Here is a 26,346-nt window from a genome sequence, read left to right as displayed (position 1 = left end):
AAATAATGGACTTTTTTTTCTCACCCGCAATGACCGCATTTGTGGAAGCTACTGCAGGAATGATTCGTTTTACCACCCCTAGAAGAAAAATAAAGGCTGATTAAAATATGGTCATATAACTTGTTTAAAAGGTGTTAAGAGAATATCATTATTGGGCCAGAGCGATAGCACAGCAGTAGGGCATTTGCCTAGTACACAGATGATCCAGGATGAGCCTCTGTTCGGTCCCCAGCATCCCATATGATCCCCCAACCAGGAGCGATAGTGCATAACCAGACGAGCGTCACTGGGTATGGCCCAAAAACCAAAAAAAAAAAAAGAGAGAATATCATTATTGAATACCATTTTCCACAACTTGATTTTTTCTGTTTTTGTCTTGTTTTGGGACAAAACAAAAAAGCTTTATAGCTTTCCTACCAATCTAGGAAGAGATGCAAGCTACCCTAAGCCACTGAAATTTAGCAGTCCAGTTCTACAGATCCTGGGATCTCCAAAATCCACCACCATACTGGGATCCTCCAAATCCATAGTACTGAGAGTCTAGTAGAAACACCAAACTAGATAGGAAAATAGGGCCAGAGAGATAGCACAGCAGTAGGGCCTTTGCCTTGCACGCAGCCAACCTAGGACCTCCCCAGGTTCAATCCTCAGCACCCCATAAGGTCCCCGAGTCTGCTAGGAGCGATTGCTGAGGGAAGAACCAGGAGTAACCCTGAGTGCCAAGAACCAGGAGTAACCCCTGAGTGCCTCCAGGTGTGCCCCTCCCCCCCAAAAAAAGATAGGAAAGTAGCACAGAAGCCAAGTAAGCTCAATAGGAACAAAAAGGCTCAAGGAGCAACAAAAAGCTTAGAAAACTCTCAGGGATGACCTTAATGATAAGATACAACAGGTTTCACAAGTTTTCTTTTACTCGATTTTTTTTTTTTTTTTTTTTTTTTGGTTTTTGGGCTACACCCAGCTGTGCTATCTGCTCAGAAATAGCTCCTGCCGGGATTCGAACCAACCACCTTAGGTTCTGCATGGCTGCTTGCAAGGCAAACACCACTGTGCTATCTCTCCAGCCCCTCAATATTTTTTTAGTTAATCATTTCCTTGTAACAAGCAATGTAACATAAATTGTTTTGTGCAAATTGTTTTGTGCCTGCTATGAGGACAAGCTTGGTAGGAGTTTGGGAAAATGGGGACAATAGTATAAGGAAGGTCACACTGGTGATGGACTGGTGTTGGAACACTGAAAGCCCAAACAGTTGCATTCCGAAAACTTGGTAAACCTTTTAACAGTTGTATTCTGATAAACTTGGTAAAATAAAACAAAACTTTGTAAAAAAAAAAAAAAAAAGTTTCTTTTTTAAAGAAGAAAACAAAAGGGGGGGCGGAGAGGTGGCACTAGAAGTAAGGTGTCTGCCTTGCAAGTGCTAGCCAAGAAGGACCGAGGTTCGATACCCCCTGCATCCCATATGGTCCCCCCAAGCCAGGGGCAATTTCTGAGCGCTTAGCCAGGAGTAACCCCTGAGCATCAAACGGTATGGCCTGAAAAACCAAAAAAAAAAAAAAAAAAAAAAAGTAGTAAACAAAAGAAACAAACAAAAAGAAAAGGTAAAATAGTAAATGTCTCAAGTCATGTTGTTTTGAATTAGGAAAATTGGTTTAAGTGCACAAGTGAGGGATAAGGGAAACGAAGGGAAAATATTCCAAATACAGGGTCAAAGAGTATTAGAATTCAAAAGGAGAAATAAATTTGGTATGTGCAAGAATATGAAGCAGGCCAGAACAACACTGTAGGAAAGGATGTATGAATGGAATTTTCACTTTGATCCTCAGCACAGTATATGGTCTCTGAGTGCCACCAGGAGTAATTCATAGAATAAATCATGAGACAATTTGGAGTAGCCTTAATTCCTCCCTCCGAAACTAAAATACATAAATGCCTTCTTAAATTACAGTGCCATAAAAGGAAAAGGTAAAATCTAAAATGCTATATAATATTTATATTGGACATGGGGTGTTGTATATGTAAACATTTCAATGGGATTATTATGTTACTGACCCTACCCTGATCAGTGATTGTGCCCTACCCTAAAGTGTGACCTGGCATTCTGCTCCCACCCTAGGGTGGTACCTGATTCTGCTCCCACCATTGGGTGGTACCTGATTCTGCTCCCACCATTGGGTGGTACCTGATGCTGGGGTATAAAAGCAACAGTCTGTGGTAGGTGAGGGGCTTTTTTCATGGGGCTGATTCTGGGGCCTTTTGGCTTCAGCCACTTCCACAGAATAAAAGCTGTTTTCTTCAGAAGTCTGACTGCCTGTTAGCTTTCTTCCCACCGCATTCACCTCAGAACCACCAGCTGAACAGGGTAACAGACGCGTGGTCTGAGCTGGAGGAGAAAGGCCTCATCCTCCATCCCTCCATCAGTCAACCCCATCAAGAACAGTATTGCAAGAGGTCACACCCTAGGGTAGGGCACAATCACGATCAGGGTAGGGTCAGTAACATAATAATCTCATTGAAATGTTTACATACACAACAATGGGGGAGTTGGGGCAGTTTGGTTAGTTAGGAACCATACAGTGTAAAGAAAGGGATGAAACATACATCAGCTATGTGTAAGCAAGAACCTTAATACCTACTTTTCCAGCCCCTAGAAAGTTGCATTATTACCTAGAATTGAGAATATAGATGACACTTAATATATGGAACAATTAGTCTTCTCCAAATGCTTCAAGAGTTGATAAAGTTTATCTTCAGTAAAAGGTGAATTAAATGTCTCAACTTGCATTATTTAGGGCTTCACCTAACCATAAGCAAATGAAGTCAGTGATTTTATTCCTATGTAGTATGGTGGATTCTACTAAACTCTTGTCTTTGAGTCACTTAATCCCAAATGGGTGGGTATTACTATTTGATATGAAAAATAAGATCAATTATTTCTTAAAAAGCACCTCTAATAGGTGCCAGAGTGACAGTACAGTGGCGGGAGGTTTGTCAATGACATGATTCCTTGATATTAAATCTGAAAGTATAAAATAAACCAAAATAAGTTCAAAGTTAAATTAATCCTTGAGCCCTTCAGGAGTGATTCCTAAGTGCAGAGCCAGAAGTAATCCTTAAGCATTGGCAGGTGTGGCCCAAATAAAAAACAAAATAGAAAAAGCACCTCTTACCCTTAATTATGGTCACCCAAAGATCATAATTCACTAACTTACCTTGAGTGAGTCTATATGTAATACCCCTAATATTATACTGAGATGCTCTTTCTTGGGATTTTTCAAAAATCCACTGGATATGATCAGGATCATCTCCATCTAATGGAACGCCTTCTGTTAGTGCAGGAAAAAATAAACATAAATAAAACACGTAAATAAACTTTTCTGAAACATACTTAGTCAAGCTAATAATACAAATACATTTTGTGTAAATATAGTTTTTAAAAATAAGTTTATTACCTCCAAAAGGCTGCTCCTTAGGCCACTGCAATATCCTTACATATTCAATACAGTGTTCTGGTAGCCTGGGCATAGATGCAATGGTGCACATGGGAAAATTAACCTAAAACCACAGTATGTCTTTTTTAGTGAATTTAACTAATGAATTATTTTTAAATTTATCTCTCTGGACCCCTTTCAAATCTAGTTTCTAATAGTTTCAAATTCACTTACTCAATTTCTATAGAATTATATACTATATATACAATTACTAATGCTTCTGAAATTAATAGTATCTGAGTCACTTCACACAGTTTGATCTATTTACAAAAATTACTATATCTACAAGGTCTGCAGTTTAAGAACTGCTAGATTATGGCAGTGCTGAATGAATTCTCACTTATTTCGAGAATATATTTGAGAATAATTTGACATTTATTACAATAATTTTGTAATATTTACTTGATATTAAACCTGAAAGTATAAAATAAACCACAATAAATTCAAAGTTAAATCAATCTCAACTAAACAGAGACCTCTTTTTTTGGGTGGGGGGGCACTCCTGGCAACACACAGGGGTTACTCCTGGTCTGTGCTCAGAAATTACTCTTGGCAGGCTCAGGAGAATATATGGATGCCAAAGACAGAACCCAGATCCATCAATCGCATGCAAGATAAACACCCTACCCACTGTGCTATCAATCTGGCCTCCTTAAACCTTTATTTATTTACAAATTAAATTTTCAATTGTCCTTTATAAGAGTCCCATCTTTGAGAATATCATTCATATCCTTATTATCTCTATTATGGTGAAATAATAATCAGGAAAAAAATCAAGTAAGCTATAGTTATCTCTCACTAAGTATCTAGCTTTGTAACTGAACCTTTGATTCATACTTTCCAAATAAAAAAAGCAAGCAGCAGCACCACCTAAACACAGTCCCTAAGTGTGGTCCATGACCCCCCATAATATTAATAAAATATTAATATGATTAATATGATCACACTAATTAAAGCATAACTTTTTATACCAAGAATTGAACTTATTGGGGCTAGATCGACAGCACAGCGGTAGGGAGTTTGCCTTGCACATAGCCGACCCAGGATGGACCAGGGTTGGATTTCCGGCATCCCATACAGTCCCCCATGCCTGAGCGCAGAGACAGGAGTTACAAAATGCTGCCAAAATGTGGCTCAAAAACTAAAACAAATAACAACATAAAAGAAATGAACAATTGAACCTATGGTTTTTTCATCCATGGAAGGCATGTATGCCCTCTTGAGCCACACACCCAGGCACCTCAATCCTAAACACTGACTAGATTTAGTAATTCAATCCTAAATCTAGCCCCCTAAAATAGAATAAGACAAAGTACAGATGCTATTTTGATTACCTGTGGTGGATACAGTTCCAGTGTACACTCAATACAGGCAGTCATTCCAGGCAGAATCACTCGGGCATTCCCTTTAAAACCTTCTGTACCCCCATCTATCAAAGGGACAATGGAGCTGGTATCCAAAACACCATCTTCATAATTCAGAAGTGATATCTAGGAAAATTATTTAAAGGATTTAAACACATAGGGAAGAATTCTTTAAAGCATATTACTGAATAATTCTATAAGCATTATGGAGTACTAATATATCACATTAATTATGTGAGCAATTTATGGGCTCACCTAAAAATTGACTGAAAATAAGCAATAAAATATCTACTCAATTGAAAATTCAAACATATGTAAAAAATTCTTACACCAAAAAATACAATTTTCAAACATAAGAAATTCTAACTTTCAGTCAGTTACAAGTACCAATAATAGGGGCGAAGCTAGTGTAGCAACAGGACACCTGCTGTGTACGAGATCGAACCAAGTTGATCCTAGGTACCCCATATGGTTTCCAGGGGCTTCTAAGAGATCCCTGAGTGCAGAGCCAGGAATAGGCCCTGAGCACTGCAGGGTGTGGCCCAAAATTCAAAAGCAAACCGAAAGTTATATAATAAGTATTTTAAAAAATTGGGCACAGTGGCAGGGTGTTTTGCCTTGCACCTAGCTAATCCCCCCCCCACAAAATAAAAATAATTAAAAAAATATATATATAAATTTCCAGTCTTTACCAGCATGCCATTTATCCATCTTCTGGCTATAATTGAGTCTAAGCCACATACGATTATATGAAATTCTATAAAATAAAGATCAAATTAATATTTTTAAAAGTCATACACAAAACAATTCACTTTCTAAGAAATCGCATGGAAGTCATACAGGTCAATCAATCCTAATTGATTCTAATCAATTCTAATCCCTGAAAAGTTTCATTCATATCAGCATAGAAAAGTTTCAGTTAGTGCTATCAATGATTAAAACATAAGTATTACATATTTTTCTGATCTCACATGTGGCATATAAAGAACAGTGAGGAAATAACAAATGTCCCAAAGCAATAGAAACGAAAGTATGAGACTGGTCCTCAGGAGAAAGGTTATCACTGGAGTGGAGGAGGGTAGATCAGGGAAGGGAACAATACAATGAAGAGAGAGAGAGAGAGAGAGAGGGAGAGAGAAGAGAGAGAGGAGGGAGAGAGAGAGGGGGAGAGAGAAGGAGGAAGAGAGAGAGGGAGGGAGGGAAGGAGGGAGAGAGAGGGAGAGAGAGAGAGAGAGAGAGAGAGAGAGAGAGAGAGAGAGACCTGCTATAGAGGCAGGTTGGGGACAAAGGAGAAACTAGGAACATTGGTAAAGGTACCTAGACACTGCCAAAGGAATTAGTGTTGGAATATTGTATGTCTGAAACTCAACCATGAATAACGTTGTAATTCACTGTGATTCAATTAAAAAAAAAAAGAAAAACAAAACAGTAGTATTCTTCAATCAATTTGCTTAATAAAGTGAACACCAAAGAGATGAAAAGGCAATGAGGGACAAAGCAATAGTACAGTGGAATTAGGGTATTTGCCTTGCATGCTGCCAACCTAGTTTTAATACTTGGCATCCCACATGGTCCCCCAAGCACCATCAGGAGTAATTCCTGAGTGAAGACAGAATCATATTTGTCAGGTGTGACCCAAGACAAAAGTGCCAGTAAGTAGTTTTCAGATAGCTAGCACTCTCCAAATATTTGATTACTAGAAAACATCCAGTAATTAATGAAAGTTTAATTTCAAGTGAACAACGTACGTCGATAGAAAATGTCATTAAAATCCTGAATCTTGTTGAAATATCTGAATAAGAAGGTAAAGAAATTTAACTTTGCAATTTCAACTTGAAAAGTGAACAATTCCATAACAGATTATAAAAATGTTTAAAGCAATGGAATTCAAGAATTGACTCAAAAATCCACACAACCCAATTTTCTAATAATCTTTTTCTAATATGCTTCCCTTAACAACTTAGTTTCTCATCTCTTATCCCTTATATCATTAGAACCATGCCTGACGTATTATTTACTTTGCTTCATTTTTTAAAATAATTAAATATTGATTTTAGGAAATAGGAAAGCAAAATGTGCCTTCACATTAACATTAGGTCATTTGGTATAGGGAGAAAACACAATTACAGTTCCTCTTTAACTAGAATTCACAGGAAAGACAGTCTAGCAGGTAAGGCTCTTGCCTTCACACAATCCCAGGTTCAATCCCTGGCACCCCATAAGTCCCCAAACCTGCCAGAAGTGATCCCTGAGTGCGTAGCCAGGAGTAAGCCCTGAGCACAGCCAGGTATGGCCCCAAAACAAAAGAGGGTCATTTACTCAGTTTCCCCACATGTTTATATTCAACAATTATAGCACAATTATCAAAACCATAATATGATTTTAGTAAATGTATATAGTTGTCATTTAAATATATGTAGATTTTTTCTAACTATCAAAATCATATGTAACTATAACTACTCAATCACAAGATCTTCTCCTGAGCTATCCCTTTCTACTGATACCCCTTTCCTATGCCTAATCCCTGGAAATTATCAGTATGTTCTCCATCTATAACTGTGTTACTTGAAGAATGTTAGGTGAATATAATCCTATGGGCCTTTTAGAGTAACAAGTCCTTTATACCCATCCACCTAGTTCATTAATGAGTACCTTTTTATTTCTGAATAATAGTCTAGACTCTGGTTAGTCCAATTCAATTCAATACTGAAAATGCTTAGGTAGTCTCATGTTTTGGCCTACCTACTACAAATAAAGTTATTATGAACATTCGAGAATAAGTTTTCCTGCACTTTTTTTTTTTTAATAATTCCCCAGAATCAAACTGCTGGATCATATGCAAATAAGCATGGAATTTTGTTTGTTTGTTTTGGGGCCACACCCTGTGGCACTCAGGGAACTCCTGGCTTTGATCAGAAATTACTCCTGCCAGCTTGGGGGACCATATGGGATGCTGGGGATTGGACCCTGGTCTGCTGTGTGCAAGGCAAAAACATCCTAGTCGCTGTGCTATTGTTCTGACCCAAACTTTTTGCTCCATTTTTAGTGAAACAAACCTTGAATTTTTGCCCATTTTCTATGTGCATTGTTTTACTCTAGTTCTAGGTATTTATATAATCAAGATGTGAACCCTATGAAATACTTCTGTTATTTTCAGTTTGTTACTGGTCTTTTTACACTCTTAGAGCTAAAGGTTGTAATGACAAAGTTCATAATAATACTCTTATGTGTAGGGATTAAACAAAGCCTTCATGAAACATGAGCTCCAGCACTTTGAACTATACTGCAGCCCCATCAATCAGATTTTTTATGTGATCTATAGATTCATCACCAAGTTCTAGATCTCAAGGAGCTTCTATTGTTACCTTCCAAGGTATTCTTTTCTATTCTAAAGACTATTCTAAAATAGTCCTTAAAAAAAAACTAACTGGGCCAGAGAAAAAGCATTTATAAAGGTAGGGTGTTTGATTTGCATGCAGAAGGACAGTGGTTCGAATCTGGGCATCCTATATGGTCCCCTGAGCCTGCCAGGAGCAATTTCTGAGCATAGAACCAGGAGTAACCCCTGAGCGCTGGTAGGTGTGACCCAAAAATTAAAAAAATAAAAATAAATTTACTCTAGGAGACACAGTGCACCACAAAAAGTGAACCCAGAGCACAGAGCCAAGAGTAAACACTGAACACAGCTGGGTATGGTCCAAAACTAAAAAAAAAAAAAATTTTAAAGGCGGGGGGGGGCCGGGGGGGGGGGGCTGGAGAGATAGCACAGTGGTGTTTGCCTTGCAAGAAATCAATTCAGGACCTAAGGTGGTTGGTTCGAATCCCGGTGTCCCATATGGTCTCCCGTGCCTGCCAGGAGCTATTTCTGAGCAGATAGCCAGGAGTAACCCCTGAGCACAGCCGCGTATGGCCCTAAAACCAAAAAAAAAAAAAAAACCTTTTGGTAATCTACTACTCGATCTACTCTGTCTCTTCCTACTACTATCAGACCAACTAGATATTAAACAAAGAATTTAGTCTAATAGAGGAGGTATTAAACTCTGGAATTAAGGTCAATAATGAAAAAGAAAGGCACTGGTTACATATACAAAATATATTAAAAATGCTGGGGCTAGAGTGGTAGGGCAATGGAGTAGTGACACAGTGGTAGGGCATTTGCCTTTCATGTGGCTGACCTATAATGGACCTCGGTTCGATCCCTACGCGTCCCATATGGTCCTCCAAGCCAGGAGCAATTTCTAAGCACATAGCCAGGAGTAACCCCTTAGCGTCACTGGGTGTGGCCTCCCCCCAAAATTACTAAAAATTAGGCTAAAGAATTCTGAAATTTTAAAAATTTGGAACCAAATGTCACCAGCAGATACTTCTCATTAATACAATTAATGATAATAATTTTTCTTCTTAATTCATTTTCTATGTTAAACATCTATGATGAAACTAAAAGCTTTGTTTGTTTTGTTTTTTTCAAAAGGATACGGAACTACATTGCAATTAGGAATTCTGTCATTTAAAAATTCTGCAGCAACTTCAGCTTTAGGTCTTCCAACATCTTTAGGCCTATAGGAAAAATATTTAAATCATCATTCATGATATATATTCAAGTATAGTACATAATCTACTTTCAAATATAAAAATATCCAGTGATATTTTGAAAAAGTATTTTTTTTTTTTTTGGTTTTTGGGCCACACCCAGTAACGCTCAGGGGTTACTCCTGGCTATGTGCTCAGAAGTTGCTCCTGGCTTGGGGGACCATATGGGACACCGGGGGATCGAACCGCGGTCCGTCCAAGGCTAGCGCAGGCAAGGCAGGCACCTTACCTTTTGCGCCACCGCCCGGCCCCGAAAAAGTATTTTTAATGAATATAGTCACACAATACTAATAAGCATTAAAAAGTATAATTATTTGGGGCTGGAACAATCATAAAGTGAGTAGGGCATTTATTTGCCTTTCATGCAGATGACCCAAGATCGATCCCAGCATCTATCCCATTTGATCCAGTAGGCAAGCCAGGATTAATTCCTGAATGCAGAGCCAGGGGTAATCCCTGAACACTACCAGGTATAGCCCCAAAACAAACAAAAAGTGCCACCAGGTGTGATCCCCCCAAAAAACAAATGGTAAAAAAAATAAGGCCTCAGAACTGAGAGACAGTACATCAGATAAGGTACTTGCTAAACTGCCAACCAAAGTTCAATTCTCCTCATCCCCTATGGTCCATCAGGAGTAATTCCTAAAGGTAAAGCCAAGAATAACCCCTGAGCACTGCTAGCTGTGGCTCAAAAACAAAACAAACCAAACAAAAAATATAGGACCTCAAAAATTATTCCCAAGTAATAATTATAACTATAGCTAGAAAAGAACATGAATTTCTCTTAAAATCTCAATGCAAATGTTATTTTCTTTCTTGATTTTTATTCTTTCTTTTGGTTTTGGGGCCACACCCGGCAATGCTCAGGGGTTACTCCTGGCTGTCTGCTCAGAAATAGCTTCTGGCAGCACGGGGGACCATATGGGACACCGGGATTTCAACCAACCACCTTTGGTCCTGGATCGGCTGCTTGCAAGGCAAACGCCGTTGTGCTATCTCTCCGGGCCTTTGATTTTTATTAATACAGAAATAACTCTCACGAGTAGATACCAGTGTTTCATTACTACTTTTCTTCAACACTATTTTATTTTGTTTCTGGGTCACACCTGGCTTATTCCTGTCTACGTTCTCAGGATGCTTGTTGGACAATACAGGGTGACAGAAATCAAGCCCATGTAAGACGCCAGTTGTACTCATTCTACACAGGATACATTTTTGTTTGTTTTTTTGTTTTTGGGTCACACCCAGCAGTGCTCAGGAGACCATATGGGATGCTGGGATTCAAACCACTCTCCTTCTGCATACAAGGCAAACGCCTTATCTCCATGCTATCTCTCCAGCCCCAGGATACATTTATATATGTATATATAAAATATATAAATATATCTATCAATTCTTCTAAATATGAACACTTAATTTTGTTATTCCTTCATATCTAAGAACACAGTAAGCACTTTATTTTGGAGAGGTAGAGGCTTTGATCATACTCTATGATGCTCAGGGTTTATTTTTGGTTTTGTGCTCAAGACTGACCCCTGACAGTGCTCAGAGATCACTCATATGTAGGGCAGGTCTCAAGCCAGGATCAGCTGGACTGACCTGGGTTCAATACCTGGGATCCCATATGGTCCCCCAAGCCTGCCAGGAGCAATTTCTGAGCACAGTGCCATGAGTAACCCCTGAGTACTTCTGCTGTGGCCCAAAACCAAAAATGAAAAAAAGGAAAAGGAAAGAAAAGAAATGTGGTTTCAGTACTACATTCAAATATTCTGAACTCAGGCTATGTTTATATATAAATTTTAGTTATGCAAAGCAGATAAAGTAGACTGAAATTCTTGTAAAGTTTTTTTTTTTTTTGGGGGGGGGTCCACACCCTGCGGTGATTAAGATTAGTCACTCCTTGCAGTCTCCAGGAAACCATAAGTAGTAACAGGGATCAAGCTGGAGTCAGATATATGCTAAGTAAATGCCTTAACCCCTATACTATCTATCTAGCCCCCCTCAAAAATGTTCTAGTTTGGGCCAAAGCAACAGCATGGCGGTAAGGTCAACTTGGGTTCAATCTCCAACATCCCATATGGTTCCCTGAGCCTGCCAGAAGTGATCTTTGAGGGCAGAACCAGGAGTAACCCCTGAACACCACAGGATGTAGCCCAAAAATGAAAGGTTAACAAAAAAAATTTCTTAAGTTATGGATTATAGTGTTTTCATAATAAATCAAAAAAAAATTTCTGGATGAGTTACTTATTTTAAAATAAAATTTTAAAGAAAATACCTTGTGGACCAGAGATATTACAGGGGTTAATCCTGGAAATAGCAGAGGTTTTAAATTGGGGGCTTTTACTGTTCCTCTTAAAACCTACAACTTCATAGGCAAGGTACAGTGGGTAGGGAGCTTGCCTTGCACAGGCCAACCCTGATTCAATTTCCAGCAACTCCATTGGTCCTGGGCTCACCAGAAGTGATTCCTGAGTGCAGAACCAGGAGTACCCCCCTGAGTACCACCTGGTTTAGCTCCAAATCAAAATAAAAAAGCCGGGTCCAAAGAGATAGCACAGCGGCATTTGCCTTACAAGCAGCCAACCCAGGACCTAAGGTGGTCGGTTTGAATCCCAGTGTCCCATATGGTCCCCCATGCCTGCCAGGAGCTATTTCTGAGCAGATAGCCAGGAGTAACCGCTGAGCACCACTGGGTGTGGCCCAAAAACCAAAATAAAAAAATAAATAGAATATGGGGCCGGGTAGGTGGCGCTGGAGGTAAGGTGTCTGCCTTGCAAGCGCTAGCCAAGGAAGGACCGCGGTTCGATCCCCCGGCGTCCCATATGGTCCCCCCAAGCCAGGGGCGATTTCTGAGCACATAGCCAGGAGTAACCCCTGAGCGTCAAACGGGTGTGGCCCAAAAACCAAAAATAAATAAATAAATAAATAAATAAATAGAATAAAATAAAAAAAAAACCTGTAACTTTAAAAGGAGGGAGCATATATCATGCTTCAGAACATACTGACCTAATCACTTAACCTTAAAAACAAGAATCTTACTCAGTGGGTTGTTCTGAGTACATGAGATAAAACATACAAACAGCTCACTAAGTACTTAATGTACCCTGAGCACTCAGTGTTAACTATTATTATGATCAATTCTTTTTTTTTAAGCAAGTTAAAAATTCATGGCCAATTATAATGACCAATCAATTCAGACGTAACTTATTAACTTTTTAGACTAAGTGCTGTAAAACGTGTCAGATCAAAGAAAATCTATAAATTTCTACAAAGCAGGAAATTTTCAAGGGTTTAAAAACAAACACAGGAGCAATACTGCAGCAGATAGGGCAACAGCCGTTGCACAAGTCCAACCTGTGTTCAATCCCCGGAACCTCAGACAGTTTTCCCAAGCCCTCCAGGAGTTACCCATGAGCACAGAGTCAAGAGTAAACCCTGTGTAAACTAGGTGTAGTGAAAACTAAAACAAAAACAAAAAAACAAGTTCAAAAAAATTTAAAATTAAATGTAGAATTTACATTGTAATTGCAACTTCCTTAACCTGACTTAATTTAACCTATCTTTTAGCTTCCTAAAGGTCTTCCATAAATATAAGTGGGCCGGAGCAATAGTACAGTGGGTACAGTGCCTGCCTTCCACACAGCTGACCAGGATTCAATCTCTGGCATCTCAAGTTGTCCCCCAAGCACCATGAGAAACAATTCGTAGAGTCAGGACAATCCCTGAGAACTGCCGGTGTGGCCCCAAAACAAACAAACAAATAAGAGATCTTCCACAAAAATAGAGAATTTAATTTTACCTTTCTGCTAATCAATTCTTATCCTCATACCAAGAATGAATAGTCCTAATCAGTACACTAATCACTAGGATAGTCTTTATCTTTCCATATCTGTATTTCTTTTCTTACAATTTACCTAAGTCACTCAAACCCTTCAAAGTTATTTTAATAAAATTCACTAATAATGAAGAAAGAAGACAGTTTAATGGAATGGACCACAAGTATTGCATGTAGGAGGCCTGGATTTGATATCTGGCACCACAGAGACCCTCAACACTACCAGAAACAACTCCAGAGACTGAGCTAGGAGTAAGTAGTTAGGCATGGTCCTAACATCCCATTTCACTAATAAAATGTTCCTCATATTTGCAAATATGGTCTACATTTTTAAAAAGTTTCTTTGTTCCTAGGTTTCTACACTTAACTCTCCAATTCTTTTCCCCTCTGTAACAACTTCATTGTCCCAGACTCACTAGTCCATTCTCTCTCACAGGTCCCCATTACAGTATTTCACAAAGGCCAAACATTCTTGCTACTATTACTATTATCTTATGAAGCAACTAGAAGGAAATATCTGCATTCCAGATTTGCAGGGCACAATAAGCTATAAATCTTTGGACATTTCTTTAAAAAGAAATAAATACAAATGATTTTCACTAGAATGCCCCAAATTTTGTTGCAAATTTTTACCTAAAATGAGAGTGGCATTTTAAGATATATGTAAATAGTGTTATCTGCCATAATTAAAAAAAAACTGCAAAATACTCAAATTAAAACCAAGTGATTATCAAGATTTTTAAAACACAGACATCAAAACTTACCTAAACAAAAACTGCCTATTCAGATTGGAAACATCTATAGTGTCCATGTCTATAACATGTATCTGTCTAAATCCAGATAATGCCTGCAGGAACAACAACAAGAAATTCAGTTAAATGGATGTTTCCTCACATTTGAAATCTTAGGACTTTTTTCCAACAGTCTTACATATAAGAATTTTCAATAATAAACTCTGAATGATCAGGGGCTGAAGAGACAGTGAGTAGCCTACAATGGGTAGGTTGCTTTTCTTACACTTGACTAACCTAGGTTTGATTACAGGCATCCAATATGGTCTCCTGAGCCAGTCAGGATTAATTCCTGAATGCAAAGCCTGAACATAGCAAGGTGTGGCCCAAAACCCAAAAATAAATAAACAACTAAATTCTGCAAGATCATAATTACTGGTTAGCTCCTAATTATAAGTATAGAAAAATACAGGGTTCTTTTAAAAGCCAAAAATGTATAAAAATATATAATATATGGAGAGAGCATGGAGGTAGCACATTTGCCTTGCATGCGGAAGGATGGTGGTTCAAATCCCAGCATCCCGTATGCCCCACCTCTGAGCCTGCCAGGAGCGATTTCTGGGTGAAGAGCCAGGAGTAACCCATGAGCGCTGCCGGGTGTGACCCAAAAAAAGCAAAATAAAAATTTAAAAAGAAAGTATAACTTGCTTTCAAAGTATCTATAACCAAAAGAGGATAATTCAAACTTTATAGCTGTTTAAGATAAAATTCCATAAACTTGGGGCCTGAGAGATGGCATGGAGGTAGGGCGTTTGTTTTGCATGCAGAAGGACGGTAGTTCGAATCCAACATCTCATATGGTCTCCCAAGCCTGCCAGAAGCGATTTCTGAGTGTAGAGCCAGGAGGAACCCCTGAGTGCTGCTGGGTATGACCCAAAACTCCAAAAAAAAAAAAAATTTTTTTAAATGGTTTCTGGATCATCATTCAGTTGTATTCCTCCCACTATAAAAGTATAAAAGTATCTCGGGGCTGGAGAGATAGCATGGAGGTAAAGCGTTTGCCTTACATCCAGTGGTTCGAACCCAGCATTCTATATGGTCCCCCCACCCCCATGCCTGCCAGGGGTGATTTCTGAGTACAGAGCCAGGAATAACCCCTGAGCGCTGCTGGGTGTGACCCAAAAACAAACAAACAAAAAAAAAGTAGAGTATCTTCATAAACATCAAGAAATATAGGGGCCGGGCAGTGGCGCTAGAGGTAAGGTGCCTGCCTTGCCTGCGCTAGCCTAGGACGGACCGCGGTTCGATCCCCTGGTGTCCCATATAGTCCCCCAAGCCAGGAGCGACTTCTGAGTGCATAGCCAGGAGTAACCCCTGAGCGTCACCGGGTGTGGCCCAAAAACCAAAAAAAAAAAGAAATATCTCAATTTCTAAAAACAAACTCAATCACTCTGCTCATCAACACAACCAAACCTGTTCTGTTCTTTTACCAGTGTCCTTTATTCTAGTGAACATTAACTTCACCTTTCCATTTGCTTAGGGCAAAATCTTTTATTTTATGTCTTCCACTATCCTCTTCTCCTGTCTCACAACCACTCCTATAACAAATACTGTTGATGCTATCTTCAAGATATATCCAGTCTTGATTATCTCCAGTCCATCACTATTATTACTTGCCAAGATGACTAAACTAGCAGAGAACTCATTCCTCTGTTCTGTTAGTCTTTCCATAGTACATGAGCACAGTGATCCATGTTAAAAAAGTTTAACAAACTCATTTAAATTTCCAAAAACTTCATAAAACAAAATTAAAAACCTAAGTTCTGACAATAGAACCCTAAAGTATTTTGCGATATTTAGCCCAAATTATTTCTTCTCTCATTTCTCCAATAATTTCTTGGAAAACCAGTTCTGCCTCTCTCCCCCAACTCTTTATTCACATATGCACTTCATAGTGCAGTTCACCTGCCAGTTCTGGAATGTTCTTGGTCTTCTTTTGCTCAAATAGCACCTGCCTGCCAGACAACCTGTCTTCTACCTGACCCTTCACTATAGCATTTATTTCACTGTCATATGATACAGTATGTAGCTATAAAATGTAAGTTCCACAAACACAGATGTAGTCTCAAATGGTATCTCAAATTTAAGGAAGAGGATCAACAAATACTTGCTCAGTCAACATTAATGTCATTATTTCTAGACTGAGTGTTGGGGATTGCAGTCAATTTAAGAAAAAAAAAACTTGTGTATTGGCTCAAGAGATAAAACAGTAGGCAAGGCCAACCTGGGTTCAACTCCTCAGCCCATATCTGGTCAACTGAGCACTGCCAGGATCAAGCCCTGAGCACAGAAAGTATAGCAGAAAATTTTAAATAACAATAAATTCACAAAACTTGTCATATCTATGAATTTGTATCTGAAATAAACAGTTTAAAATGGTAAGTAAAATGTCATTCATTTTTCCCTTTGTGTAAGTGGTTATACAATGCAATAAATATTAAAAGTTGCTCAATGACCATTCCTCAGATGCAATCTATTTGATATGTAAAATGAGTATAATATTTGCAAATATTTTTCAAACTGAACAAAATTGAGTATATGGGGTTATGCACCCAAAGCCTACCAAAAATCACTACCAATTTTCCTAAATCCTTCTAGAATGCTTCAGATTCCACATACATATTTATATCTGATTAGCACATTTTAGTATCCTATAACAAAGTCCATCATACGTACTATTTTGTAATTTATTAAGGAGACCAAGAAGACCTACAATTCCCAAATAACTTCACATAGCAAAAGTCCTATAAACAATATTAATGTTTTTGTAGTATTCCCTAGCAAAATGAATGTGGCTATTTAAACGAGTTTCATAGCAATTTTTTAGGTCCTTTATTTGATTCTGATATCTGATTCATTTTCCAAAAGAAAAATGTTATCCCACTTTTCTATACATTAATAAAAAGTCTGACACACAACAATTCTAATTCCTTCTATCCATTTTCACTTACTAAACTGATACTTATAAAAACCAATTATTAAAAAATTATAAATGTCCAACTAGGATATCAAAATAGCTTGATTAATAGTTCATTAAAATTATATTCACTAAAAACAAACTGACTCAAAAATGGGAGTATAAGTTTAACTTTTCAAATATTAGTCATTATAATAAGATCATCAAAATATTGATGTCTAATTACCATTTGGCCTAAAGGCTCTGGGAAAAGGAATCAATAACAGGGAACAACTATATAATTCCAGCAACATAAATATAATGCATAAAAACTTGGACAAGTCATGTATCTCTAACATGTCTCCCTTTATATAGAAATGTCTTTGTATGTCTCCCTTTATATAAGAATTAAGACAATGCCCAAGTATCTGAACTAGTTTGAGAAACAAAAGACATAATGAATCCTGCGCCAGAGCAATAGCACAGTGGATAGGGCTTGCTCCTGGCAGAGTTCAGGAGCACTCCCACATGCAGCAAACCAGTTAACAATCCCTGGCATCCCTCGAGCTTGCCAGGAGTAACTTCTGAGGGCAGATGCAAGAGTAACACCTGAATGCTACTGGATGTGCTCCCCCCCCAAAATAAGAATTGTTTGAAATTACACATTAAAATATAACTTATGTAACGAAGATTAAAGAGAAAGGGATTAAAATTAATAAAAATTTTCCTAATGTGGCAAAAAGGAAAAAGATTATCACCAAGAATTATACACATTACACACACATATATATATATACATATAGATTACCAGATTTTTCAGTAGCTCACATCCTAAGCCGCCTGCTCCAATGACTAGAACTTTACATGTTTCTAACAAAAACTGGAGAGACTGTAAAGAATAAAAAGTAAGTTAAAACTAACAAACTAATAGAAACATCTCTTCATACACAATAATTTGTTATTTCTATAAAAATGCAATTAAGGATAAATATTGCAGACACTGGACTTAATGAAGTTTTAAGATAATTATTCTATAACCTTAATAAATTCAGATCTTTCCTTTATTTTTTAATTTTTGAGCCACACCTGACAGTGCTTATGGATTACTTGTGGCTCTGAAGTCACCTGGTGGGGTGTGAGAGACCATACAAGATGCTGGCCTGGGCCAGCGAGGTGGCGCTAGAGGTAAGGTGTCTGCCTTGCAAGCGCCCCCGGCGTCCCATATGGTCCCTCCAAGCTAGGGACAATTTCTGAGTGCTTAGCCAGGAGTAACCCCTGAGCATCAAACGGGTGTGGCCCGAAAAACAAAAAAACAAAAAACAAAACAAGATGCTGGCCATCGAACTCAAGTGGACCATGTGCAAGGCAAATGCCAAACCAGATGTTCTAGAGTTCCAGTCCTCAATAGTTTTTAAATGACCCCATTGTGGAGTCTAAAACAATAGTTATAGCAGATAGGGCATCTGTGCCTTGCCTAAGGGCAAATGGGGTTCAAGGCTCAGGATTCTATATAGTCCCCTGGGCACTGCCTGTGATCCTAAGTAGAGTCAGAAGTGAGCAGCCCTAAAAAAAAAAAAAAAAAGAAAGAAAGAAAGGGGCCGGGAAGGTGGCGCTGGAGGTAAGGTGTCTGCCTTACCAAGGAAAGATCACCACCGCAGCTCGATCCCCCGGTGTCCCATATGGTCGCCCCAAGCCAGGGGCGATTTCTGAGCGCTTAGCCAGGAGTAGCTCCTGAGCATCAAACGGGTGTGGCCCAAAAAAACAAAACAAAAAAAAAGAAGTGAGCAGCCCTGAGCACCAATGAAGGTTTGGCCCAAAGTGGGGAAAAATAAAAAAGAAGCTATTTCTAAGAAGAAAACTATGCTTAGATATGCTTAAAAAGGTTTAAGTTTGAAAGGAAATGAAAAACCTCAAATTCAATTACTTAACTTCAAAAACATAATGCTTTTTGTCTTTAAGTGTAAAAAACTTAAAAATAGAGGTGTGGGGCCCGGAGAGATAGCACAGCGGTGTTTGCCTTGCAAGCAACCGATCCAGGACCAAAGGTAGTTGGTTCGAATCCCGGTGTCCCATGTGGTCCCCCGTGCCTGCCGGGAGCTATTTCTGAGCAGATAGCCAGGAGTAACCCCAGAGCACAGCCGGGTGTGGCCCAAAAACCAAAAAAAAAAAAAAAAAAAAAAAAAAACCAAAAAAAAAAATAGAGGTGTGGGTCAAAAGGAGTACAAGGGTTAAGGTACTTGCCTTGCAAGTGGCCTACCCTGGTTTGATCCCTGGCACCAGGGTACTGCCAAGAGTGATCCCTAATCATAAAGCACAAAGCAGTGTAATGTATGGCCCAAAATGATGATGATAAAGAAGATGATGATGGTAAGCAGGAGGTTCAAGAACTACAAAAGGTAAAAGGCTGAATTAAAATACTGGCAAGAAGGGCCAGAGTGATAGTCTAGCAGGCAGGGCGCTTGTCATATATGCCGCCAAACCAGGTTTAATCGCCAGCATACCATGCAGTATCTCAAGTTTGTCAGGAGTGATTTCTAAGTGCAGAGCAAAGGAATAACCCCTGAGGGCCACTGGGTAAGACCCTAAAATCATAAAAAAAATATTAAAATACTAAAAATCAAAAATATAAAACATTGGAAAGTATAACAGTTCATTTTTAATACAATGAGTGAAACTACAAGATGAAAGGGGCCTGAGCAATAGTACAGTGAGCAAGGCCTTGCAAAAGGCCAAGCAGAGTTCAATTCCCAGCAATCCATATGGTCCCCAAGCACAGAGCCAAGAGTAATAAGCCCTGAGCACTGCCAGGCATGAACCCCACCCCACCCCCAAAAAAAAACAACAATAACAACAAATGATTGGAAAGAAAAAAAAAAGACAAAACTCTTAGAAAAACGCATATCCGCACAAATATAATCACTTAACAGAAATATCATATTATTTCCTGCCCCACCCAAAAACTTAAAAAGCACAAATATGAATTATGGATTAGCTAAGAAAAACACAAATAGCGTCGATCCCTCTAGATTTAATCCCTCAAGATTAAAAGATAAATATTACTCAGAGAAAAGAGTAGCACTTGAGCCTCATTTTTAGAAGGACAATATTTCGATTTCAATAAAATCCCTTTAAAGCACAGAAGTCATAAAAATTTGTCATTGAGAATAATTTTTCTACTTTGTAATGTAAAAACAAACTTGTATCTAATTCAACATTTGCTCGAAGTCCAGTAGTATTGTAAAATTCTATTTCTCTATTACATATCCTCATAATTTTAACATGCATTAAGTACTAAAGATACTCCTATCAACTAAATTTCTAGATTCAAACAAGCTTTTCTATACTCTTATCAAAATTAATTTTCTGGGACCAAAGAGACAGTAAAACAGGTAGGAGGTTTTAGCCTTGCCTGTGGCTGGCCTGGGTTCACTCCCCGGACCTCCATATGGTTCCCCTAGAACAGGGGTCTTCAAACTAGGGCCGGAGGGCCACATGTGGCCCGCAGAGGAGTCTGATCCGGCCCGCCAGCAGTGAGCGCTGTTTGGTTGCCAAGATACCTGCCAGCATCTACACTCAGTGTATTTCCAAATATCAGGAACCATGCACTCAAAATGGTAACCATCTTTGGTAGCACTTATGCCTGTAAACAGACTTTTTCAAAAATGAAACATCTGAAATCTCCAACCAGATCAAGATTAACTGATGCCCACTTGCATCACTTGTTACGGCTGGCAGTGACAAATATGGAACCGGACATTGACCACCATCTCATTAGCCAAAAGCAGGCCCACAGTTCCCATTGAAATACTGATGCGTGACCTGTTTATTTTCATTTTATTTATATAAAATATGTGCAGTGCGAGTAGGAATTAGTAGCTCATATAGTCCGGCCCTCCAGCTCTTTAAGGGACCGTAATCCGGCCCTCACTTTAAAAAGTTTGAAGACCCCTGCCCTAGAACCACCAGGAGTGATTCCTGAGCAGGAAGCCAGGAATTAGCCTTGAGCACTGTTGGTGTGGCCAAAAATAAGCTAAGACAACAACCAAAACACAAAATTAATTTTGCAAAATAATTAAGAGTCTTATCTCAAATGTTTTTTTAAATTGAAATTTTAAGTGAAGTATAACATAATTTTAAATAAGTTTGTAAATTCATTCTTGCAAAACACCAACATATTACAAGAAAATGTGAAAATGACTCTAACTTTAGTCATTTGCAAATATTTAACTTAATATTGCAACGATCTTATTAGTATTTTCCTTACAAGAGCAAGTTAAAAGGATGCATGTTATTACTTTTGAAATATCAATTAGAGGAGTTATTTAAAAGTAAAAGTTTCTCACTTCGGTGCTGGGTTCGAAATCAGGGTGTGTGAAGGGTCCAGATCGCTCGAGGAACTTCTTTACATGGTTCCAGCGACCTTCCCAGTCTCCAGTGTCCCCACACCCACCATCAACAGCCATTCTGCACAGAACACAGTAAATTCAGCTGCAACAACCAGTATGAAAAAGTCATTCCTACAACTACTACCCAAATGAAAAGGTAATGGCACCAGACCTGCTCAAAAAGGGAAATACTCAAAGTGGTTATACTCAACTTTCTTTTTCTTGGTTACAATAAATTTAAAGTTAAGAACCACCTGAGCTGGATGAAATGAGTAGCATGTTTCTAGTTCCTAATGCAACCCAAGGTCAGGTTTGTGATATCGGTCAGCTAAGAAGAAATAGGTTTTTCTACATTTGAAATGTACAACAAATATCATTGGGTACTTCTCTAATTTGCCCTCTATGTACTTGAATGGAGGAATACAAGTTTCAAGAGAAACAAAAAACTGCATCTTAGAGTTCTAATATTTCAAACAAGTCATGTGTCCTTTCCAAATTTGAAGTGTAACCTACTAATCAATTCTCATGAAACTTTCACCCAATTTTCTTCTGAAGAGGTCACAATTTTTAAAGAATCTAAGTACTATCCAGTAGTTTTGTTGTCATTAACCTCGAGTTTAAGATTACAATCACACAACTGATGGGCCTTACCACTTAGAAATATTCTAGAACATACAAGGAAAGCCAGACTCTTCTGACAAGCATCATTTGCTACTCAAAGTCATGTTGGGTTGATAATTTTTGATTTTCAAATTTCCTACAACTACACAACTTTTGGCTTCAGGTAATAATCTGATGTTTACAAAAGGGAACCAAAAGTATTAATGACAAACAATAAAGACCACTTGGGTTTTGGTTTTGTTTTGGGCCACACCCAGTGATGCTCAGAAGTTACTCCGGGCTTTGCACTCAGGAATTAACTCCTGGAGGGCTTGGGAGACTCTTATGTGATCAAACTCTGGTCAGCTTTGAGCAAGGCAAGCATCCTACCCCCTGTACTATTTTTCCAGTCACAAGCCTACATGGTTTTTGCAGCCACAGCTGGATTTGGTTCTACAGCAGCACAGTGACCTTGAGCAGATTACTTAACCATCAGTAGGCTGTTTGCAACTACTATTTCGGGTCAGGAGGAAGATAAAGAATCCCCAGAAACTTATTTAGAACAATGCTTGGCATAATAGTGTTCATACACTTGTCATTTAAAGCAAAAGGAAATAAAAAAGGAACAACATTTAAAAAAAATAAAAAGAAATTGAAATTAAGGTGGTCAGTCCAGTCCTTCTTGCAACAAGTGAAATTTAACTTTCTGGTTGAGAAACCTGAAGACAGCAGCAATTAGTCAGTCAGTCCTTGGAATGGCCAGAGAAATCACTAAAGTCACCACACCCAATGAAGAAAAAATACTTTCTTCCCCCACCCATTTAGGGAGGAGGAAAAAATTTAGGTGGCAGTGACAAGGTGTGGAAAACACTGTGGAACTGTCCCATCAGCACAAAAAACAAAAACTAAGCAACTGGGTAAGAAACTAATAAACAGGGGAAATAACTCTTAGAAAGCAATGCTCTCCTTACTTAGACAGCCAATTTATTTTTTTTTTTTTTGCAAACGGTGACTGGTAAACATATTTGGTGCAAATATAATGATGTACAAATAGATTCGCTTTCCAAAAGTCCCATCAAGAGTTTGCAATCAGAACTACTACAGCCTCAATGTGACTATATTTGGTGCAAATCTATTGATTGGCAAATAGATTTGCTCTCCCTCTCCCCAGTTCCCATCAAGGGTTTGCAATCAGAACTACTACAGCCTCGACGTGACTGTATTTGGTGCAGATCTATTGATTTGCAAACAAATCTGCTTCCCAAAGTTCCCATCAAGAGTTTGCCATTAGAACTGAACTGCTACAGCCTCGGTGCCTGGTGCAAAGGCCCAAAGCGGGGCTCTGGGCTCTGACAATCTGGGGCAAGATGGGGAGGGAGCACCTAGGCTAGGCCTTGGGGGTCGAGCCCCCACCCGGGTGGGCCCGGCAAAACCTGCGGAGGTCCCCGAGGGAGGGAGGGAGGGAGGGAGGGAGGAGCCAGGGACGAGGCCCCGCGCGGCCCGCAGAGCTCGGGGTGCCCCCTAGGCCTCGCCCCCCGGGCCCGCTGCGGCTGTCCCCTAGGCCTGTGGGCTGGAGGGAGGCGGGGGTCCCCGGAGCGGACCCCGGCCTCCCGGCGACACTAACTTCTCAGCCAGCAGCTCCTCTATTCTCCTTCTTTTCTTCTCCCTAAAAGAAAGAGAGAATAAAAGAAGGGTCAGCATCACGCCACACGCGGGGCGCCGCGAGAGGATGGGGGCAAAAGGACGGGGCGGGGGGTCTGGGGGCTCCGGATGGCAGCGGCTGCCGCCCACCGCCGCGCTCGCTCTCCACCCAGCCCCGACCGACCGGCCCCGCCGGCAGGGGCCCGGCAGGTACTTACGGCTCCTCGCCATCCGCCATATTGTTCCCCGCCTCTTCCCAGGAGCCCCCGCGGCGGGCGGGGCCGGGGGCGGGGCCAGAAGGGGTCCGAGGGCGGGGCCAGACGGGACTCTGGGGCGGGGCGGGGCCAGACAGGGCGCTGGAGCGAAGCGGGACCTGACGGGACGCTGGGGAGTCCGGAGCGGGGCCATACGGGGTCCGAGGGCGGGGCCAGGCGGCACGCTAAGGGGGCACGGCCAGCTGGGTCCGGGGGCGGAGCCAGACGAGACGCTAGGGCGGGGCGGGCGGGGCCAGACAGGATTCGGGGGCGGGGCCAGACGCAGGGGCTCTGGGATGGGGCGGGGCCGGACAAGGTACTGGGGCGGGGCCAGACGCAGGGGCTCTGGGATGGGGCGGGGCCGGACGGGGTACTGGGGCGGGGCCAGACAGGGTACTTGGGCGGGGCCGGAAGTGGGGGCAGAGGGAGCGCTGGGGCGGGCTCGGGGGCGGAGCATACTAGGCGCTGGGGGCGGGGCCGGCGGGACGGGCCAGGCCTGGTGACTCCAGGTGCTTAAAGTCCTTCCCCTTTGCCTGATTTGGTTGTCAATTTTTGTTCTCTTTTTCTTTTCAGTATTGACACCACGGCCGGTCAATGCTGGGGCTAACTAAGGGTTGCTTAACTAAGGTTCCTGAAGATTCCCCAAAAGGTACTGGGAATCAAATTTGGGAGGATTCCTGCCTGCCCTGGATTTTTCAAGCACTTCCTTGTGATTATAATATTAACTATATTTAACCAGAAAAGTCTTGCCCCCGTGTATGTTTTTGGGGAATGAATACAGATGTAATGCTTGCTTATTTTTTTCTTTTTACAATATATGTTATTTTACATATAAGTCACATAAAATACTGTTTTATGAAACTCCTCCTGGAAGAGCTACTGCAATACACCAGAGCTTAAAGCATCAGAGAAATTTTCACTTCCTAATTTTATTTTATTTTTTGGTCTTTGGGCCACACCCGGTGACACTCAGGGGTTACTCCTGGCTCTGCGCTCAAAAATTGCTCCTGGCTTGGGGGACCCTATGGGACACCAGGGGATCAAACCCTGGTCCATCGTAGGTCTGTGCATGCAAGGCAAATGCCCTACCACTTGCGCTACCACTTCGCCCCCCCTTCTTTTTTTTCACTTCCTGATTTTAAAGATGATTCCAACATCTTTGCATAAAGGAACACTATTGTTTTAAATTTTTTCTTTTCTTTTTTGTTTTGTTTTGTTTTGTTTTTAGGTCACACCTGGTGGTACTCAAGGGTTATTTCTGGCTCTGCCCTCAGGAATTACTTTTGGTGACTTTTGGGATTGACTGTGATGCTGGGGATTAAAGCCCTGGTTGGCCACTCGTCAGGCCTTACCCACATAATGTCTCTCTGGGCCAATAGTTTTAAATGTTTTATGGGACTAGAGAGATTGTACAGAGGTAGGGTATTTGTTGGGCACAGGAGACCCGAGTTCAATCCCCAGCACTTTTCATGGTATGTGTTCCCTCTGCCCTTCCCCAACCGACACCCAGCTCCTCCAGGACTAATTCCTGAGTGCAGAGCCAGAAATAACCCCTGACATTCCTGGTGGTGGCCCCAAAACAAACATCAAAAAATTGTTCTAATGTTTTCAATGTAGTCACCGTCATTTACAACTTGGCAATATTATCAATAACAGGATTTCATGAATACAGATTCCACCAGCATCACTTTTTCCAGTAGTACCCCCCCGTTACTGTCTCAGGGTCTGTGTTGGGTGCACACACACGCGCGCGCGCGCACACACACACACACACACACACACACACACACACACACGTCTTACTGACTGGTTCTGTGAACCAGTTCTTAGATTCTGTTGTTTTTGGCATTTTATTACAAAGCACACATCTTAAGAATAACTTTTATCTAGGTTTTGAGTGATAATACAGGAGTTAAGAACGTGACTTGCATTCAGCGGACATGTGGTGCCAGGCATCTCAGTCTTCTCAGGTGCAAATTATGCATGCAGCTCATTGAATTATCTCCTAGATCCTGAAATCGAAACTTTTTTGGGGGGGGCAAAGAAACAAAACTGTGTGTGTGTACTTAGATTAATATATACATTTAGATAGAAGAAAGCTATTTTTTATTTTGTTTTATGGATTGTTTGTTTGTTTGAGGGCCACATCTGACTGGGCTTAGGGCTTATTGCTGGCTCTACTCTCAGAGATCCCACCTGATCAGTTCAGGTACCCATGTGGAATATTAGGGATTGAACCAAGTTCAGCTACATGCAAAAGAGCAAAGCACTGTTTTATTGCTCCAGCTCTGAGAAAGGTTTTTTGTTTGTTGTTTTGTTTGTTTCTGGGTCACACCTGGCAACTCTCAGGTATTACTCCTGGCAGGCTCAGGGGACCAGATGGGATGCCAGAGGATCCAATCCGGGTCTGTCCCAGGTGGGCCGCATGCAAGGCAAACACCATGCATCGCTCTGGTTCCCGAGAAAGTAACATTTAAGACACAAAAATTAAAGAATAATTTGGG

General features: G+C 40.4%; 1 protein-coding gene across 11 annotated transcripts in view; it reads right to left on the bottom strand.

Annotated features, from left to right (window-relative positions):
- The window catches only part of UBA3 (ubiquitin like modifier activating enzyme 3), a 109,649-nt gene extending 85,794 nt beyond the window's left edge, over positions 1 to 23,855 (bottom strand). For 5 of the 11 annotated variants that reach the window (XM_049777256.1, XM_049777257.1, XM_049777255.1 and 2 more), the window contains exons 1-12: positions 23,807 to 23,831; positions 23,572 to 23,613; positions 21,306 to 21,426; positions 17,771 to 17,851; positions 14,040 to 14,122; positions 9,327 to 9,407; positions 6,599 to 6,642; positions 5,543 to 5,607; positions 4,821 to 4,976; positions 3,448 to 3,550; positions 3,208 to 3,321; positions 25 to 78 (exon numbers count right to left, since the gene is read on the bottom strand). In XM_049777256.1, the coding sequence (XP_049633213.1) occupies positions 25 to 78; positions 3,208 to 3,321; positions 3,448 to 3,550; positions 4,821 to 4,976; positions 5,543 to 5,607; positions 6,599 to 6,642; positions 9,327 to 9,407; positions 14,040 to 14,122; positions 17,771 to 17,851; positions 21,306 to 21,426; positions 23,572 to 23,613; positions 23,807 to 23,826 (964 nt within the window). In that variant the 5' untranslated portion in view covers positions 23,827 to 23,831. Of the gene's footprint in view, positions 1 to 24; positions 79 to 3,207; positions 3,322 to 3,447; positions 3,551 to 4,820; positions 4,977 to 5,542; positions 5,608 to 6,598; positions 6,643 to 9,326; positions 9,408 to 14,039; positions 14,123 to 17,770; positions 17,852 to 21,305; positions 21,427 to 23,571; positions 23,614 to 23,806 lie in introns of all 11 variants that reach the window. The other 6 variants (XM_049777249.1, XM_049777258.1, XM_049777253.1 and 3 more) reach the window with 6 other exon arrangements.
- Positions 23,856 to 26,346: the final 2,491 nt, after the last annotated feature.

Source organism: Suncus etruscus, chromosome 7, assembly GCF_024139225.1.
Source record: "Suncus etruscus isolate mSunEtr1 chromosome 7, mSunEtr1.pri.cur, whole genome shotgun sequence".
Lineage (NCBI taxonomy): Eukaryota > Metazoa > Chordata > Mammalia > Eulipotyphla > Soricidae > Suncus > Suncus etruscus.
Note: the sequence above shows the minus strand (reverse complement) of the source record. Positions and strands in the feature narration are given on the sequence as shown.